The 15,789-nt window shown below is 46.3% G+C and overlaps 2 protein-coding genes across 4 annotated transcripts; one reads left to right on the top strand and one right to left on the bottom strand.

The window, feature by feature from the left end:
* LOC118100774 (parvalbumin-like EF-hand-containing protein) lies at positions 1–1,463 on the top strand. The gene is made up of 4 exons (XM_047338392.1): positions 1–117; positions 232–367; positions 794–909; positions 1,062–1,463. The coding sequence occupies exons 1-4, from the start codon at positions 12–14 to the stop codon at positions 1,103–1,105; spliced, it is 402 nt and encodes a 133-aa protein (XP_047194348.1). The 5' UTR covers positions 1–11; the 3' UTR covers positions 1,106–1,463.
* A 1,417-nt stretch (positions 1,464–2,880) lies between these two features.
* On the bottom strand, positions 2,881–13,972 carry st6galnac (ST6 (alpha-N-acetyl-neuraminyl-2,3-beta-galactosyl-1,3)-N-acetylgalactosaminide alpha-2,6-sialyltransferase). Of its 3 annotated transcripts, none has more exons than XM_035145910.2 (10): positions 13,935–13,972; positions 12,173–12,548; positions 8,822–9,143; positions 7,371–7,536; positions 6,482–6,656; positions 6,069–6,207; positions 5,888–5,991; positions 5,293–5,376; positions 5,050–5,149; positions 2,881–4,699 (listed from the first exon to the last, which is right to left on the bottom strand). In XM_035145910.2, exons 2-10 carry the CDS (start codon positions 12,316–12,318, stop codon positions 4,529–4,531), a joined length of 1,407 nt encoding a protein of 468 aa, XP_035001801.1. In that variant the 5' UTR covers positions 12,319–12,548; positions 13,935–13,972; the 3' UTR covers positions 2,881–4,528. The 3 variants fall into 3 exon arrangements, with proteins under 3 accessions (XP_035001801.1, XP_035001800.1, XP_035001802.1); XM_035145909.2 differs by lacking the exon at positions 13,935–13,972 and adding an exon at positions 13,498–13,703; XM_035145911.2 differs by lacking the exon at positions 13,935–13,972 and adding an exon at positions 13,340–13,477.
* Between the last annotated feature and the right edge of the window lie 1,817 nt (positions 13,973–15,789).

Here is a 15,789-nt window from a genome sequence, read left to right as displayed (position 1 = left end):
CAGGCCTCGACATGGAGGACGACTTTCGGCCGCAGGTGAAGAAGGTGGCTGTGGCCATGGGCGCTTCCCTCACAGAGCAGGATATCAGCCGCATGCCACAGGAGATGAGAACACAGGGTGACACTGTGTGTGTGTGTGTGTGTGTGATGCTGTCACACATTATAAAGTGACCTCAGGTGTGAGTCATGGTGACGGTTTCATGGCCTGACGACATCTTTCGTGATTCAGCAGGAACCTTCAACTACAGCAGCTTTCTGGATTACATGAGACGGTTCAAGACGTCGGAGCAGCGGGAGGAGGCCGTCAGAAAGGCCTTCGCCAAGCTCGACCAGGACGGCAGCGGATACATCGAGTGGAACGAGATCAAGTAGGAACCTTCACTGATTCTAACATATTTCTTTATCGTCAACAAATCCAATAAAAAGGTCGAAATCAACATGTTTTTTTACTTTAATGACGACTGATGATTCTGATCTTTATTCACATGTCACACGTTTAGTTTGATTTTCAAAAGCTGCTCCTACATTTCAGTGTTTTCATCCAAAGTTGTTGCTCTATCATCAGCTACAGCAGCAGGATGAGGACAGTGTGTGTGGGGTTTTTTTGAGAACCAGAAATATATGGATTTATGTCCACGTCCTCGTTAATCGCTTGTTTAAACCAAATGAATAAATACTTTGTTGCCATGACTCCTAGACTCTGGATTGATGCAGAGATATTTTACAGTTCTGCTCTAGAAGTAGTGGGAGTAAGAAATACTTCATATTTCTAAATAGGATTGTTCTTTCCGCAGGTACATCCTGTCCACTGTCCCGAGCGCAGCCCCGTCAGCTCCTCTGTCTGATGAGGAGGCCGAGGCCTTGATCCAGGCTTCAGACGCTGATGGAGACGGACGCATCGACTTCACAGGTGAAGGTTTGATCTTCAGACTCTGATGCACCGACCTGGAGTCACCACTGAGTGTCAGCAGCTGGACACTCGTCCTGGCTGAGGGGAAATGTTGAGATTCAAACTGTAGGACTGATTCAGGACATGAATAATAGCACACGCTTGTTTTACAGAGTTCTCAGACATGGTGACGATGGAGAAGAAACCCAGGAAATAGACGTCACAGAGTTTACTTGCTCTCCACCAGAGGAGAGGAAGACGCCCTGAGACCTGATGAACACCTGAAACAAGCTCCTCCACCTGAGCACCAGGGACTGAGGCAGCGAGAGGAGATGTGATATCAGAGCAGATTTCTACAAAGAGAAGAGAGTGAAAGTGAAAGTCTTGTCATTGAACCGGTCACTGGCTGTTTCCTGAGTTTGTGAGAACAGATTCTATATTATTACCAAAACACAGAAATGATTAAATCACATTGTTCTGGGTTTTATAGGGTCTGAAATGTTGATGCCATATTTAACAGGTACTTCATTTTCTAATAAAGACCTTCGGTGCTTTCTGGGGAGACTCTGGTTAAAGATTATTACTGTTCATATCATCACATCAGCACCTTGTGTTAGTGGAGGTGAATTTCACAATAACAAGAAGAATATTGTGCCAAAACTTTGTGGTGCTTGGATGGAGGCTGAAGACGCAGACCAAGCTGCACCGACCTCGTCTCACCACTAAGTGTCAGCAGCTAGTTACTCTTACTCTGATTTCTCTGCTGATGCAAATGTACTGTAAGAACTATAAATACACTATAATCACAATGAGAGCACTGGAACATGATGAACCGATGTTTATCATCAACCTGTGGCCACAGCCACAGATAACACATGAATAAATCTATAGATATATTTAATATGGAACATTACACGACAGTTTCCACACCTTCAGCATCATCCTGGAAAAACTGTTCCGCCCTGATGGGAAACTTTGTGCTGAAACTTTTCCACAACATGCAAAGCGATGATCTGACCCTGTCCCATCATGCATCTGTTCATATTCCAGTCGGGAACAGGCCTGGTCTCTCAGGCCGGTGGCTCCACGTTACCAACCAACTGCAGAGGGTAATTGTAACGTGCTGCTGCCAGACATGTTGGCATCGCTGCAAACCCTGACTCATGACTTGGTGAATGCAGCCCCCTCCCAGACCACATCCGGCTCTCTGCGCCTCCCTCGCCGCCTCGTACGGCTTCTCAGACGAGCTGAGGACGAGGAGAGGACGAGGAGGTCATGTGGTTCATGTGTGTTCCTGTGTGTTCTTACAGAGAGAGAGAGAGAGAGGCCCTGCATACCACACCTCCCTGAAATGACTCTTCATCAGTTTGTTAAAGACAAAAGGAAACATGTGTGACCTTCACGTGTCCAAAACTAAACATCTGAGTGCGTTTATCTAAAAGAATAGTTTTTAAAGTTTCTGCACACAGCTGCAATCGGACTTCTTGTGTTGTTGTGTTTGTCAGAAAGCAGGATTACACAGAAACTACTGGACGGGTTTCCACTAAACTTGTTGAAAGGGTTAGTGCAGACCACTTCCTCTAACACTACAGAACTGGGTGGCAGAGGTTTCATCTAGTTTTAAGAGAAGCACAAACATAACGTCAGCAGCTTCACCCTCTTACTGCGTCTCTGCTCCTGATTGGATCTTGTGACCAAAACGTCTTTTTGTGACAAATTATTCTCTCGCAAGAAACTTTGTGTAACTGTTTCTGTTGCTTATTGACAAATTATACATCTTGCATGTTAAGCTTTAATCTACTGTGAAGTCATTGAAAGTTACACAAGCAGTTAATTGGACCAGGAAGTGTATCATTAGTTTCTGTGTACTTCAATTAGATCTGTGTTAAATATTAACATTCTCCTTAGAGTTTTAAAGTACATGTCAGTTAATCAGGTCATGTAAAATCAAACAATGTTTTTAAAATCAAGAAATTAAAAAACACAAACCCATTGAGATAAAATCACAGTTTACTTTTATACAGATTTTTAAAAAAGGTAAAAATAAAAAACAGAAATTGCACAACAGAGCTTTTCCCTTCATCCCGCGACACGTCGTAAAAACACGGTTCATATAAAGTACATTTCAAATCAGATCCCCTGATTAACAGTGAGTCTTTGGTTTCTTCCCTCAGTTCTACAGTTTGTCGTCAATGCTCGGAACATCGTGAAAACATCTATTTAATGATAGAGTTCATAAATCTCACTGAACTGGGACCTTCATCGTCACGGCTCAGAGCGGAGTCCAGGTGAGGCAGCGTGAACGAGCACGTTCCTCCAGGCGAGTCCTTGGCGACGGCCTCGAAATCCAAACACACAGAAAAGGCCACGGACGTCGTCGTGGAAACGTCCTGAATCACCACCTCAGTTACTGGTTCACATTAAGAAGGCACAGAAGCGTGGGTCATCCCATCGAGGCACCTCGTACAAAAACGTGCTCAAAAGAGGAAAAACCAGAGAAAAATAAGTTAAGTCCCTTAAACAAACCCGCAGGTCCCAGAAAGCTTCCCGATCACAGAGGTTTGATTAGTGTTCCCATCCACCATCGTACAGTAAACACACGCAGAGAGAAGTGGGCACATGTCCGACCTCGGCCGGTCACTGCCAGCAGCGCTCCAACCGGCTATTTAGGGCCAGGAGATATTTTGAGCAAGTGGCCGACTGAGTTGCAGACTCGTCGCTCGTCAACACGCTGCACCACGGCAACAAGAAACTGAAAGACTGATCGTCAGTTAACTCCTGAACACGAGTTTGGTGATTTGTGAAGGAAGAAGCCTGATTTGTAAAAACAGATTAAAGCCCAAACATTGTTTGTTTTAGACTCTTGGCACTGGTTAGAGTCTGAATAGAAATAAATAGGTTATAAACAATTATTAAATATGACACAAGCCAAGCTGATGTAGCTGAGAGCACGTTGACACTTGTTTCCTGTTTTAATTACAGCCTCAGGGATAAAAACTGAAGTGAAAGGACAATTATGGAAACTGGTTTTAACAACAGACATCAAACCCAATAAATGTTTCTGTCGTTCCAGGTGGTTCTTACCACCCTGAGGTTTGTTAAGTGCTTCTGGTACGTTTGGATTTAACTAGTTACCTGATGATATAAAGACGTCTTGATGCAAGATGGCAGGGTTCCAATAGGATGGATACTTTATTGATCCTGAGGGAAATTTAGGAAGTAGAGACATGTCGTCCATCTTTCTTTGAAGTCTATGATCTGGCATCTGTGGGGATATCGCAATATAAATATATAGCAAAATAAAAAAAGTGACCTGAAGATGGCGCTCCATGAGAAATCAGTGGGTTTATCCTCTGGGGATCTTGAATATATGTTTGTTTATCCAGTTTGACTCTTCCTACAAATCACCAAACCCACGCTCTCTGGGATAATGTCATTAAAACGTTTCAGACACGTCTTTGATAAATTAAACTAAATCAAACAATCACAGCAGCTGACATTTAAAAAACTGACGTTTCCTTCATGAAAAGAAAACTTCTGCTACTTCGCTCAGTTCAGAGAATCATGAACCGACTTCCTGCCTCCTCGTGCTCGTAGCTTGACCAGAGACCCGGCGACGTCATTTCCTGTCGACCTGAATTCACTTGTGCATGTAGAGTCGCATGAGGCCGGCCTGGTGCAGCTGCTGCCACAGAGTCATTTCCATGCGCATGTCGTGGTTGACGTAGAAGCCCACCGGGTGGTAGTTTCTGTCGTAGTAGTGGTCAGAGTAGTTCTTATAGTCCGGGGTCATGAAGCCGTAGGCGCTCACCTGCATCAACAGAGGAAACGACAGTGAAGCAGGAATCTGAGGCAGATCAGTTTGTTTCATGTTTGGACTCGAGCTTATCAGCCTGAATCTCTGTCTCTCCCACAGCTGACGGCAGGAAAAGCCAGTTTTTACAGATGTTAAGATCTTACAAATTCTGTGGTAAATTACAGTTGAATCTGTGCTTGTAATCGAGGCTTCGCGATGTCAGACAGACAGAACGTGCCTCGACAAGGCCGCAACCGCAAACTGTCAAAACATTCTCACGCTCTCAGGCGGGCGCAGCCTTGTCCTGCGGGAAATAAAAGACAATGTACAGGGATGTACAGACTGACAGGAGAGAGGAGCGCTACCTGGTCGCAGGAGTGCAGCGCAGCCAACAGCATCACAGCGCCGGTCGTTGGGCGATAAATGCTCTTATATTTGGTTTTCAGAGTACCGGATCGAAGGAATCTGAAACAAACAGAAATCTGTCACGTCAGGACAAAGTGAAGAAAGATGAACTGAAACCATCGTCCTCTGTGTTGAAACTTTCCTCCCACACAGCCGCTGAAATGCAAGCCGAGCTTTTAACTACCTGCAGACGATTGGCTCACCTGTTCCTGAGGTAACGGGTGAAGTCGGGATGATACATCTTCAGCTTCTCTGCTGTCACGTCCTCTCCGAAGTACTTGGTGGGACTGTGGAGGAAACACAACGTCACTCAAAGATCACAGAATCCCCCGACACTAAGAAAACAGAACATGGATGCTGTGGTTTGCTCGGTGACGTTTCCCTCGACAGCAGCGAGCGGTGAGACACTGCACAAAGTGTGGATGTGGAAGTGAAACCAGTTTCTCAGTCTGTTAAATAATCAGATCCAACACTTGAGTAAAAGAGGAAACACAGAAGTGTGATAACATTACGCTGCACTTCTTCACATCACTCACACACTGTCGACATGCAACTCCACACAGAAAGACCCGGGCAGAGCTGGGATTCAAACCAGGAACCTTCCTGCTGTGAATGATATAAGTGTAGAATGTTTTCATGCTCTGATGTTCAGAAAGCACACGACTCTCCTGCAGCTCCTCTTTTCAGCCTCTGTCTCAAACACCTGGTTTTAGCTCCCTAACTTCTATACTCACAGAAACACGCTAGGCAAGAGAAAGACTGAATGAAAGTCACGTGTGTCCGGTGATCGATGCTCACTCTTTGGCTCGCTCACGCCCTCTCTCCACCGCGGTGTGCGTGGCTGCAGCCTTCACCAGCAGGTAGTCGCGGTCGTGTTCGGGCAGGAAGACGTATCGGGTTTCCTGTTGGAGAGCGGCAGACACGTCTTTTAAGTCATGATCTCACCACTGGGAGAGACTTCCTGTGTTGTGGTCCTGACCTGAGACAGCGGCGGTCCCGTGAAGCCGAGTCCTGCGTAGCTCCCCATCGAGTTCATCAACGTGTTGGTGGAGAAGGTGTAGTGGGTGGTCCGGGACCCCACATCCTGCTCAAAGCCCTTAATGACTGCCCCGTTGGTCCTGAACATCACAAACACAAACACACACAAACACACACAGGGATGAAAACAGGTTTCTGTGAAGTCTCCTTCAGTCAGAACAGCAAACACACAACAGTCCGACTGAATCAGATCGTTGTGGATCCACTTTTATTGCTTTTCAAACCAACTCCAGACCAGACTCCATGAATTTCATCAATTGACGATTATTTGGTTTATTTTATTTAGTGTTTCCACCCACATACAGAACATTTGGTGATTTCATGCAGGATCAGGTTGGAGAGTGAGAGTTGTACCTGAAGACGTAGTGATGACTGTCGATCTCCTGTCCTTTCCCTGACTCCTTCAGGATCCCCCCGTTCCCCACCACAGCGCAGCGGGTGCACTCCGATCCGTTGCTGCGGCTGCTCCAGTCGTCCAGCATCTGCCTGTTAGCGGAGGAGTTGAGGACGGAGAGAGCTTCCACCAGCGCTGCTCGCACAGAAAAACAGAATTCATCTTCATGTCAGGTCTTTGAATAATCAGGAAGAGATTTACTCTGCTGAACAAGAGATTTTTTAATTTATTTAGTTATTTCTTGTGTCTGTGTAATTCCGTCCGCCCTCAGATTCAGTTATTTGAAACTGGTCTGAAAGAAAGAAAAACCCTGCAGCTGCGCGTGGGCGCACACACACACACACACACACACACACACACACACACACACACACACACACACACACACACACACACACACACACACACACACACACACACACACACACACACACACACACACACACACACACACACACACACACACACGAAACTGCAACTGTCTCACCACAATGTGATGAGACCCACGTTTCCTGTGACATTTACCCACAACCCTCTCCATGTGTATGAATATCTATAACGATAATTTTAGAAAACACATCATGAAGGAACAGTGTCGGCTTTGGAGAACCTTCACTGTCTGTACAAGAATTTTGATATGATTGTATCATATCCTTAATGAACACACTGTAAAATCACCTCCATCGACATTAACACAACGTCTTACATACCGGTGGATACCTTTTGTATTTTCTGTGAAATTCTACATTTATTTCTCTTAGAATTTAGACCAAGGACCCAGGTGGAGAACACAAAGTCTTAACCAACAGAAATGAAAGATCCAGTGGAAAATAAAGAAACCAAACTCACTGTTGTAGTCGACCCCCTCCCAGCCATGAGCTCCCGGGTACTGAGTCAGACGCAGGTACTGGTCTCGGCTCACGTGATTGGCCCACTGCAGGACCGGAATATGCCTCAGAAACCGTCCCCCAAATTCTGTCTGAGCGACTCGGCTCCTAACACCGTCAGTGCAGTTCTGAGGAAGAGATAACGCCACCATGTTGTTATCAAAGCACCAACACACGTCTTATCTCCAGCCTGCAGGACTTCAGTTAGTGCACGTCCCACATGATCTGTGCACACGCAGCACCGTTAGCTCCACTGAGGAGGTCGAGCTACCTCAGTGTCAAACCTCCAGACTCACTGGAGGAATATTATCCAGTAATTACACGTCTGAGAAAGAACACGGCTGACGACAGGATGGAAACGGCTGATTGTATCCAGAGAGAGAAGGAATCTGAGCATTTATAGATTTGTGTGGAAACACTTTGCTGATGAATGAAAGATAAAACCGCCAGCAGGGGGACAGAGAGTGAAACTTGGAAAGTTTGATTGGGTTCATCTGCGCCTGGAGAATCAATTATTAATTTTCTCCTCAATGAACAGCTCAAAACCTTAAACTACACAAGATAACATTATACCAGCAAATGTAAACCTGTGAGAACTCTGGCCCTGCACAAAACAAAGTGTAGGATATTAAAAAGTATTAAAAAAAAAGTCATAAACTGCAGCTAAACTGAGTTGATCCATTAAGATCTGGTTCAAACAGAAGCTCAGCGTGAGCACGATGAAGAATCCACATGATGTGGCTCATCTGTGTGACTCATCGTTTCATTAACTTCTCTCTCAGGAGACTTTCACAGACTGTTTTCATTTCACCTCCTGTGTTTTATCGTCCTGTAATTTCCCACCCGACGATGCAACGTGTGTGGATGACGCAGGTTTAGGCAGCGCGGAGGTGACGGAGAAACAGCGTCAGCCTCAAGGAGCCATGACTCCATGTTCTGTGAAACATTAACGGAGGAGCAGACCCACCCAGTGGACGGAGGCAGCCGCCCTCTGACAGCAGCTCTGATGGAAACCAGGTGGTCAGCAGCTGCAGCCTCCTACGCCCATGATGCAGCCTTCGTGTTTATATACAAGAAAAGACTTCCTACCAGAATTCACAGATTTCATTACCTCCACCAAGGTTTGTTTGTCTGTCTGTAAGCAAGATGACAGAAAATCTACTGAACAGATTTCCATGAAAGCTGCGATATGAGTCGGTGGAACTCCTTCAGTGTCGGTGTGGACACAGGAGTGTTTTTCACCTTCTTTAAACTTGGGAGACAAAACGATTTCACTGTTGTTTTTTAAAAATAATTTCTGGATCTTGATGAAAAGAATCCGGCACATTAAGGGAACTGATATCCCGGAGTATGTGATTGAATGTAAGGGGACTGTTGGGCCTTGGTGGAGGTTCGAACATTAGGAGAACTCACCGTCTGTGCAGGGACGTCTTCACTCATGTAGGCGTCTCCGATGAAGGGAGGCTCAGTGGACCGTTGAGGCTTCAGTGTGGGGCCTCTGGTGCTGCCCCGGGTTCCCCCCACAGCTGCAGACCTGGACGTGGACCTAGCGGGTGCCTGCGGCTCAGCGGCTGTTTGAGTCTCTGAGGTTGGAGCCGGAGTGTGTGCACTCGTGTTTCCCTGCAGAGCGGTTGCAGAGGGGAGCTGTGGGTGAAGGGTGGAGGCAGGTGATGGACGGCTCCACCGCTCACTGCTGTTCTTTCTGTCCAGAGGCTCCTCAGAGTCTCGTGAGCTGCTGTGGGAGACAGAGCAACATGTGGCGTGAGCCCGGGAGGTCGATGCTGGAAACAACGCTCAACGTGCTGCACGCCCTTTAAGGAATTTATCAAATCAACTTATTTGGTTCCATGACGAAAGTTAAATGAGAAGAAACCAATCTCATTCTGTATGATAAACATAACTTAGGTTAGCAGAAAGCCTTAAAACAGAGGGAACTTTGTTAATCCTAATAATTAACAGGTTTTATCGTATGTGTTTAATCTCATGTAAATGATTAACGGGCTGCAGGTATAGGGATGTTTCCCGGTCTTAACACTAAACTGTGTGTTTACTCTGGATGAGTCACAGGGTGTCACCAGTTTCAGATGAAATATGATGACGACGATGATTAAAACCACTATCGGGAGGAGGAAATACTTGATTTGTTATTTTGGTGAACCAACTTTTAAATTAAGTTCATAACTTTCCACAAAATATAACAATAATAACATATGAGCCAATGGGAGGATCTGAAGAGAAGGAAGTTTGATTCATGGCTCAGTTTCTGCTGCTGAACTGATAATTGTCTTAAATACGAGGGTGGAGGCTGAGCTACGACTTCACGTCCGTCCTCTGTCCCCGTTTCTCTACCACATATCTGCAACTGCATAAACAACGAGTGTTTAAAAGATGTGAACTCAAGGTCCAATCACCTGTTTTCTCTGGAGCTTTCAGAGCTGAGGAGGAAAAGGTGGTTGAAAGCTCTACCAGCAGCCATTGAGTGGTGATGTACCTTATGATCTGGTAAAAACAAGGTCACGTTTGTGCTTCATCACTGAAACTAATTTCTGCCTTTTTTCTTCTTTGTTGACTTTGCTCTTTTGTCTTTTGTGGTCACTTTGTGTCTTTTTGTGGTCTCTTTGTCTCTCTTTGTGGTCGTTTTCTGTCTCTTTGTGGTCACTTTTGTTGTCTCTTTGTGGTCACTTTGTGTCTGTTTTTGTGTCTCTTCGTGGTCACTTTGTGTCTCTTCGTGGTCACTTTGTGTCTCTTCGTGGTCACTTTGTGTTGCTGGTCTCTTTGTGGTCGTTTTCTGTCTCTTTGTGGTCACTTTGTGTCTCTTTGTGGTCACTTTGTGTCTGTTTGTGTCTCTTTGTGGTCACTTTGTGTCTCTTTGTGGTCGTTTTCTGTCTCTTTGTGGTCACTTTGTGTCTGTGTCTCTTCGTGGTCGTTTTCTCTGTGCTCTTTGTGGTCGTTTGTGTCTCTTTGTGGTCACTTTGTGTCTCTTCGGGTGTGTCTGTTTGTGTCTCTTTGTGGTCGTTTTGTGTCTCTTTGTGGTCACTTTGTGTCTCTTCGTGGTCACTTTGTGTCTCTTTGTGGTCGTTTTGTGTCTCTTTGTGGTCGCTTTGTGTCTCTTCGTGGTCACTTTGTGTCTCTTTGTGGTCGTTTTGTGTCTCTTTGTGGTCACTTTGTGTCTCTTCGTGGTCACTTTGTGTCTCTTTGCTCTTTATGTCTTTCTGGTTTCTCTGTGTCTTGTATCTGAGCTCGTTGCCGCTCAAACAACCAACTGTCTCTTCATGCAGAGGCTCACGTCCACGTGACGTCTGACACAGTTTATTATCGGACAAAAGGGAAGCTGTAGTGTCAGGTGACCACAACGCTCAGCTTCGCTGTGATTGGCTCTTTATTATTAGACGAAGCAGATGTTGCTCTCTGCTCAGAGTGAATCCTCAGAGTCTGGTACCGAGACACAAAGTGGAACTAGAACTTGTTAACGTGTGAAGAGTTAGTGATGGATTTAATAATCAGAATTAAACTCCATTAATTAAACAACCATATGTTCAGTGTTCTCTGCACCTCATCACATCCTTTTGGACTTTGTTGTATATATTATAATTGATATTAGTTATAAATGTTGCACACCAGACATTTGAGTAGAATGTACATGAATCTATGGTCACACACTTTGACAAACTGTGTTAATGAGGTCGAGTTTCAATGTGAAAATGTTCATTAGACTTAAACAGGAAAAAAACATATTTTCTAAATGCAAAAGTCTCCAAAGTCCATTTCACACGAGGTTTACTGCCTCAGATGAGAGGACGACTCGGATTAAAGAGGAGCTGTTTAATGTGAAGACCTTTGAGCTCCCTGCACACAAACTCTCCATTTACTGTCTGAAACAGACCTTTGAGCAGCAGCGCCCCCCCCACCCCCACCTAATGCATCTTATGGACCTGCAGGCTTGTAAACCTGGAGCGCTCCCAGGTAATGATAAAGCTTAGATCCTGTTCTGGATAAAACTGCCTCATCAGCTGTCGACCAATGAGAGAACCGTAAAACATTTCATTTCAAAAGAACTCCTCAGTTTTACGTTGAGGGTGTTTTTGTCTACATCAGATGAACAAAGGAGGAAGTGCAGCCGGGTTTTCAGACTAAAGCTGAAGACAGACAGATGAAGTAAGAGGGAAAAGTGAACAGATGAAAAGCATCACTTCGACAGTTTCACAAACCAAAGCCAATGAGCGGCTCGGTGAGTCGTCACTAAGTCGTCTCTGGACAAACAACTCTCCTCATAAAAAATTACAGCAATGTCCTGTTCCTGTCATTAATGTAAATCCGGTTCCTGTGTGTGACTCCTCAGAAAACTGCAACTTGGTGCTAAATAGGACAGACGTTCGTGGAAAAGCAAACAACCCTGGTGTCTGTTATCAGCCAGTTTGTCACTCAAGGTCATCAAACCTACTTTCACTCATGTACTTCAACACTATAAACACGTTTCAAACTAATAGAGCCAACGCAGGTCAGTTTGCTCGTCAGGTTTAGTTTGTGAATTCAGTTGTTTAATGTTGTTGAATGAAGATAACCCTGATGATGTTCAGGTTCATCTCTGCAGACGACACATCTTCAACAGAAAGTTACAAACTGGGATGATGGAATTTCTTCTAAAGGAAACTATAATGTGAAATACGCAGGATCAGTGTTTTGGGGACTAAACGTCAGGATCTCTGTGGCTCTGCTGCCTCAATTTGACCTTTTTGCCTCAAGTTGTGTAAACTTGTCACCCACCTGTTCGGCTCCTGGCTGAAGCCATGGAAATGTCTCAGAGGCTCTATGGACCAGGACAGGGGCCCCTCCAGCTTCACACACAGGATGTAGACAAGCAGGGAGCCGGCGGTAAACCCGGCAAGGACCAGCTTGCTGTTGAACGCCATCCCCGTCAGCGAGACTATGACCCCGGCCGGCAGGCTGCGTGCCCTGCCCTCCGCTCCACCTGAAGGAACATGTGGAGGCAGAGGACGGAGGCAGAGGACGGAGACAAAGGAGACCGGCGAAGATGCTGTTTGCTCTGGTCGACCGGAGGAGCCAGGCGGGGCGTCAGTGACTGTGGGGGATCAGTCCCACAACAGGATCCGGGCTCCACTCTGGGCTTCTCTCAACACAGCTACAGTGGGAGGGAGAAGGAGAGAAAGAGTTGGAACGAGGGCAGAGACTCCGGGGGAAACTTTATCTCTCAGTGTCAACACAGTTTCAAATAATCCCTTTTTAATGAAGCAAAGTGAAAGCAAAGTGCTGGGTCACCGTCTTCACATCCTTTTACATCCTTTTCTTATTTCTCTCCTTTCTGCTCTCACTGTTCTTTCCTGACACTCAAGAGAAAAAAACACAAACTAGACTCAACTGAATGTAAAGTAGTCACACTGAAAACTCAAAGTCATCTGTAGCTGGTGCTCGACAACAAACGCAGGAAGCCACTCAGGCTATCTTACAGGAAACCGCCTTTTCCACCTCCCTGTGGAGGTCGAGCAGAAGTTCGGAGCCCCGGAGAACATTAACATACACTCTGAGCACCCCCCCTCTCCACGTCTCACCTCTTTGTAAGTAGTGTAATAAACAGAGCCTGAGGCCGGGAGCTGAAATCTGCTCTCTGAACTTCTCTTAACTCAAGTCTGGAGCTTCCATCAACCCCGTCGGTCCTCGGGAGGAATCACTGAATGAAACTGCGTGAACTAAAAACATGATCAGTGTGAGGGATCAGTTTCCTGGGGCTTTGTGAGAGTTGGTTCTTCTTGGAGAGAAGGAGTGGAAAAAATGTCTTGTTGCAGAGATCCAGTGATAAACTCAGCCGTCTCCGACAAGACACATGACAAAGACAACACAAATTTATACAGGGGTGATTAAATATCCTGGAACAAGACCCACAGCTAAATGTGAGTGTGTGGAGAGAAAACTCACAAGCATCAGGCGGCGGTGACAAACCACGACTCAATCCCCTCCTGTAGTCTGAACACTTTCTCGAGCCTCTGCCCCTGACCTCATGTAACAGGAGTAAACCTGTCCTCACAAACCACACGAGAACACAAAAGAATTCAAACAACTCAGTGTCCCCTCACCAGAAGAGGATCCTCGGTGGCCTCGCTCGTCCCTTCGTGATGGACTGCTATTCCTGTGAAGTTCAGGAGAAGCCTGCTGCTGCTGCTCTTCCAGAGTGGAGTGACTGCCCTGCCTCAGTACTGTATAGGAGGGACTATTGAGAAATGAGCAACAGCTGCTGGCAATTGGTCAACCCCCTCGACTCCAGAGCATGGGGGGGGAGACAGAGAGACACAGAGACAGAGGGAGGGAGAGAGAGAGACACACAGACAGAGGGAGGGAGAGAGAGAGAGAGACACACACCCCCCACACACACGTACAGAGAGAGAGAAAGAAAGAGAGCCACTCCAGGCGGCAGTAAAATTAGACATGAGCAGGCAGCTCTCCGGATCTCTGCTATGCTCACAATGTGCGGAGACCCTGAATCACTATAATGACAGACAGGAGAAACACGCACCGACTGTCGGGCGGCGAGCACCGACACGCAGCCTGGACTTCACGCCAAGAGGAGCCATCCATCCATCCGTCCGTCCATCCATCCCCCAGAGCCAAGTCACTAGTCTGTGTTTCCTCTCCGGCTTCCTCTGTGAAAGCGAAAGGAAACCCGCTGAAAGGGGAGACCCGTTTTAGTACGCACCACCAGTTACTCCAGGGTCCAGAGGAAGGGAGCTCGCTGCAGGGCGAGGGGGAGAAGTGGGTCAGCTCCGGACATTATTCCAGATGTTTGAGCTGAACCCTCCCCGAGGTGGAGTTACCTCGTCTCCATGACGGCAGCTGGTTTACAGGGAGCACTTCAGATCAGTCACAGATTAAACTCATTTCAACAGTTGAGTAAATCAGCTCCAAAGCAACACTTAGGCTCATGACTTCAACTCCTCAGTGATTCAGGACACCCTCTCATCGGCCCCCTCGTCTCGGACCCGTGAGTTACGACGTGAGGGAGCGAGGGGTGATGAGGGGGGGGGCGGACACAAGTAAACAATTGTCTGTTTTGTCCACAGCGAACAGAAAGAGGAACAAGTCTTCAAAACAAGCTTTGCTCTTTATTCTCTATTCAGTCAGCGTCATCTTCACAGGTTTCGAGCCGTCACCAGAGAAAACAATAAAAACTGGACTAAACAAAAACAGGGGGGGCACGTGACGAGAGAACAGAAAACAGCCCAGACGATGGAATGGTTCGAATACAAAATGTACAAATGACAAGACAAAAAACACAAAACTGTAAAAGATGCAGGAACTTTGTTCATGTGTGTATCCGAAAAAACAAGGTTCATCTCAGGTCAACAAAAGGGGGGGGAATGGTGGCACACGCACACACGCACACGCACACGCACCCTTACTGGCACTAGGACGGCATGCGTGAGGAATGCCAACTCTCCTCGCCGCCCTCTCGGCTCCGAGGCCCGTCCGCGGTGCCAGCAGCAGCAGCTTCAGGGCCTCGAACCCTCCGAACCGAGGGGCCCATGACTCCCAGTGGATCTCAGAGAAGAGGCCCCCCACAGAGACGTGCGACATGGAGCGACCACATCTGTCTTCTGAAATATTTGGTATAGTGTCCCCTGCGTTACCCATGTTGCTGCATCACATTATTACACTTCATATGAACCTTTACATTGTGGCTCGGACAACTTGTCCTGTCAGAAAAAACCCAACGTACTATAATTAAACCATCTAAAAAAAATGGCGTACTTATAAAGTCTCACTGTGACAGTTTATCAGCTCTGCCAAGAAACTAAAACATTTGAATCCTCGACCTTTCTCTGCGAAGGTCGTGTCAGAGGTCGTGTCCTCAGTAAAGAAATGCAAACAGTTCTTTATCTCGAGAGCTGTGAATGTACAAACACGTCATCGGCGCTTCATGACAACTGACTGGGACATTTGATGGAATCAGCCCATCACAGTAACAATAAACACAGTGAGTCTCAGGGAGTTGCACAAGAAGAACAAAGGCTCAGTAGAGAATCACAGGTGACGTGTATACACTGAGTTCAGTAACTAACCCAGAGTTCAAATTAACTACACTTTCATACAAATAATGAACATGGTGCAGCTTTCATCTTTTAGGTTCATGTTCATCCTAAAAGGGACAAATGTAAAACCACAACGAGGGGATAGAATGATGCTGAATCACTGACGTGTGTTGGAGGACTCTGTTGGAAATAAACATGCTCACAGGAAAATGAGGGGGAAATAAATAGAGACAAGAGGATAAATAGATTATGATACCAGGTGTTACCTAAAGGCTTTTAGAGTCACATCAGAACAAGGTCCTTCACATCGTGTTGCACCTCAATACCAGGCTTTACTTCCAG

This window comes from Hippoglossus stenolepis, chromosome 21 (genome assembly GCF_022539355.2).
Source record: "Hippoglossus stenolepis isolate QCI-W04-F060 chromosome 21, HSTE1.2, whole genome shotgun sequence".
In the NCBI taxonomy this organism is placed as follows: Eukaryota; Metazoa; Chordata; class Actinopteri; order Pleuronectiformes; family Pleuronectidae; genus Hippoglossus; species Hippoglossus stenolepis.
The sequence above is the reverse complement of the archived record's forward strand: the minus strand, read 5'-3'. Positions and strand labels throughout refer to the sequence as shown.

What these genes read in the sequence shown, in the direction of transcription:
- LOC118100774 (XM_047338392.1), top strand. Translation starts at nt 12, where the DNA reads ATGGAGGACGACTTTCGGCCGCAGGTGAAGAAGGTGGCTGTGGCCATG. An exon ending in ATCGAGTGGAACGAGATCAA is followed by an intron (nt 368 to 793) that starts GTAGGAACCTTC and finishes TTCTTTCCGCAG; the next exon opens with GTACATCCTGTCCACTGTCC. An exon ending in CGGACGCATCGACTTCACAG is followed by an intron (nt 910 to 1,061) that starts GTGAAGGTTTGA and finishes CTTGTTTTACAG; the next exon opens with AGTTCTCAGACATGGTGACG.
- st6galnac (XM_035145910.2), bottom strand. Translation starts at nt 12,318, where the DNA reads ATGGCGTTCAACAGCAAGCTGGTCCTTGCCGGGTTTACCGCCGGCTCC. An exon ending in TTCAGCCAGGAGCCGAACAG is followed by an intron (nt 9,144 to 12,172) that starts GTGGGTGACAAG and finishes TGTCTCCCACAG; the next exon opens with CAGCTCACGAGACTCTGAGG. An exon ending in CGGGACCGCCGCTGTCTCAG is followed by an intron (nt 5,992 to 6,068) that starts GTCAGGACCACA and finishes GCTCTCCAACAG; the next exon opens with GAAACCCGATACGTCTTCCT.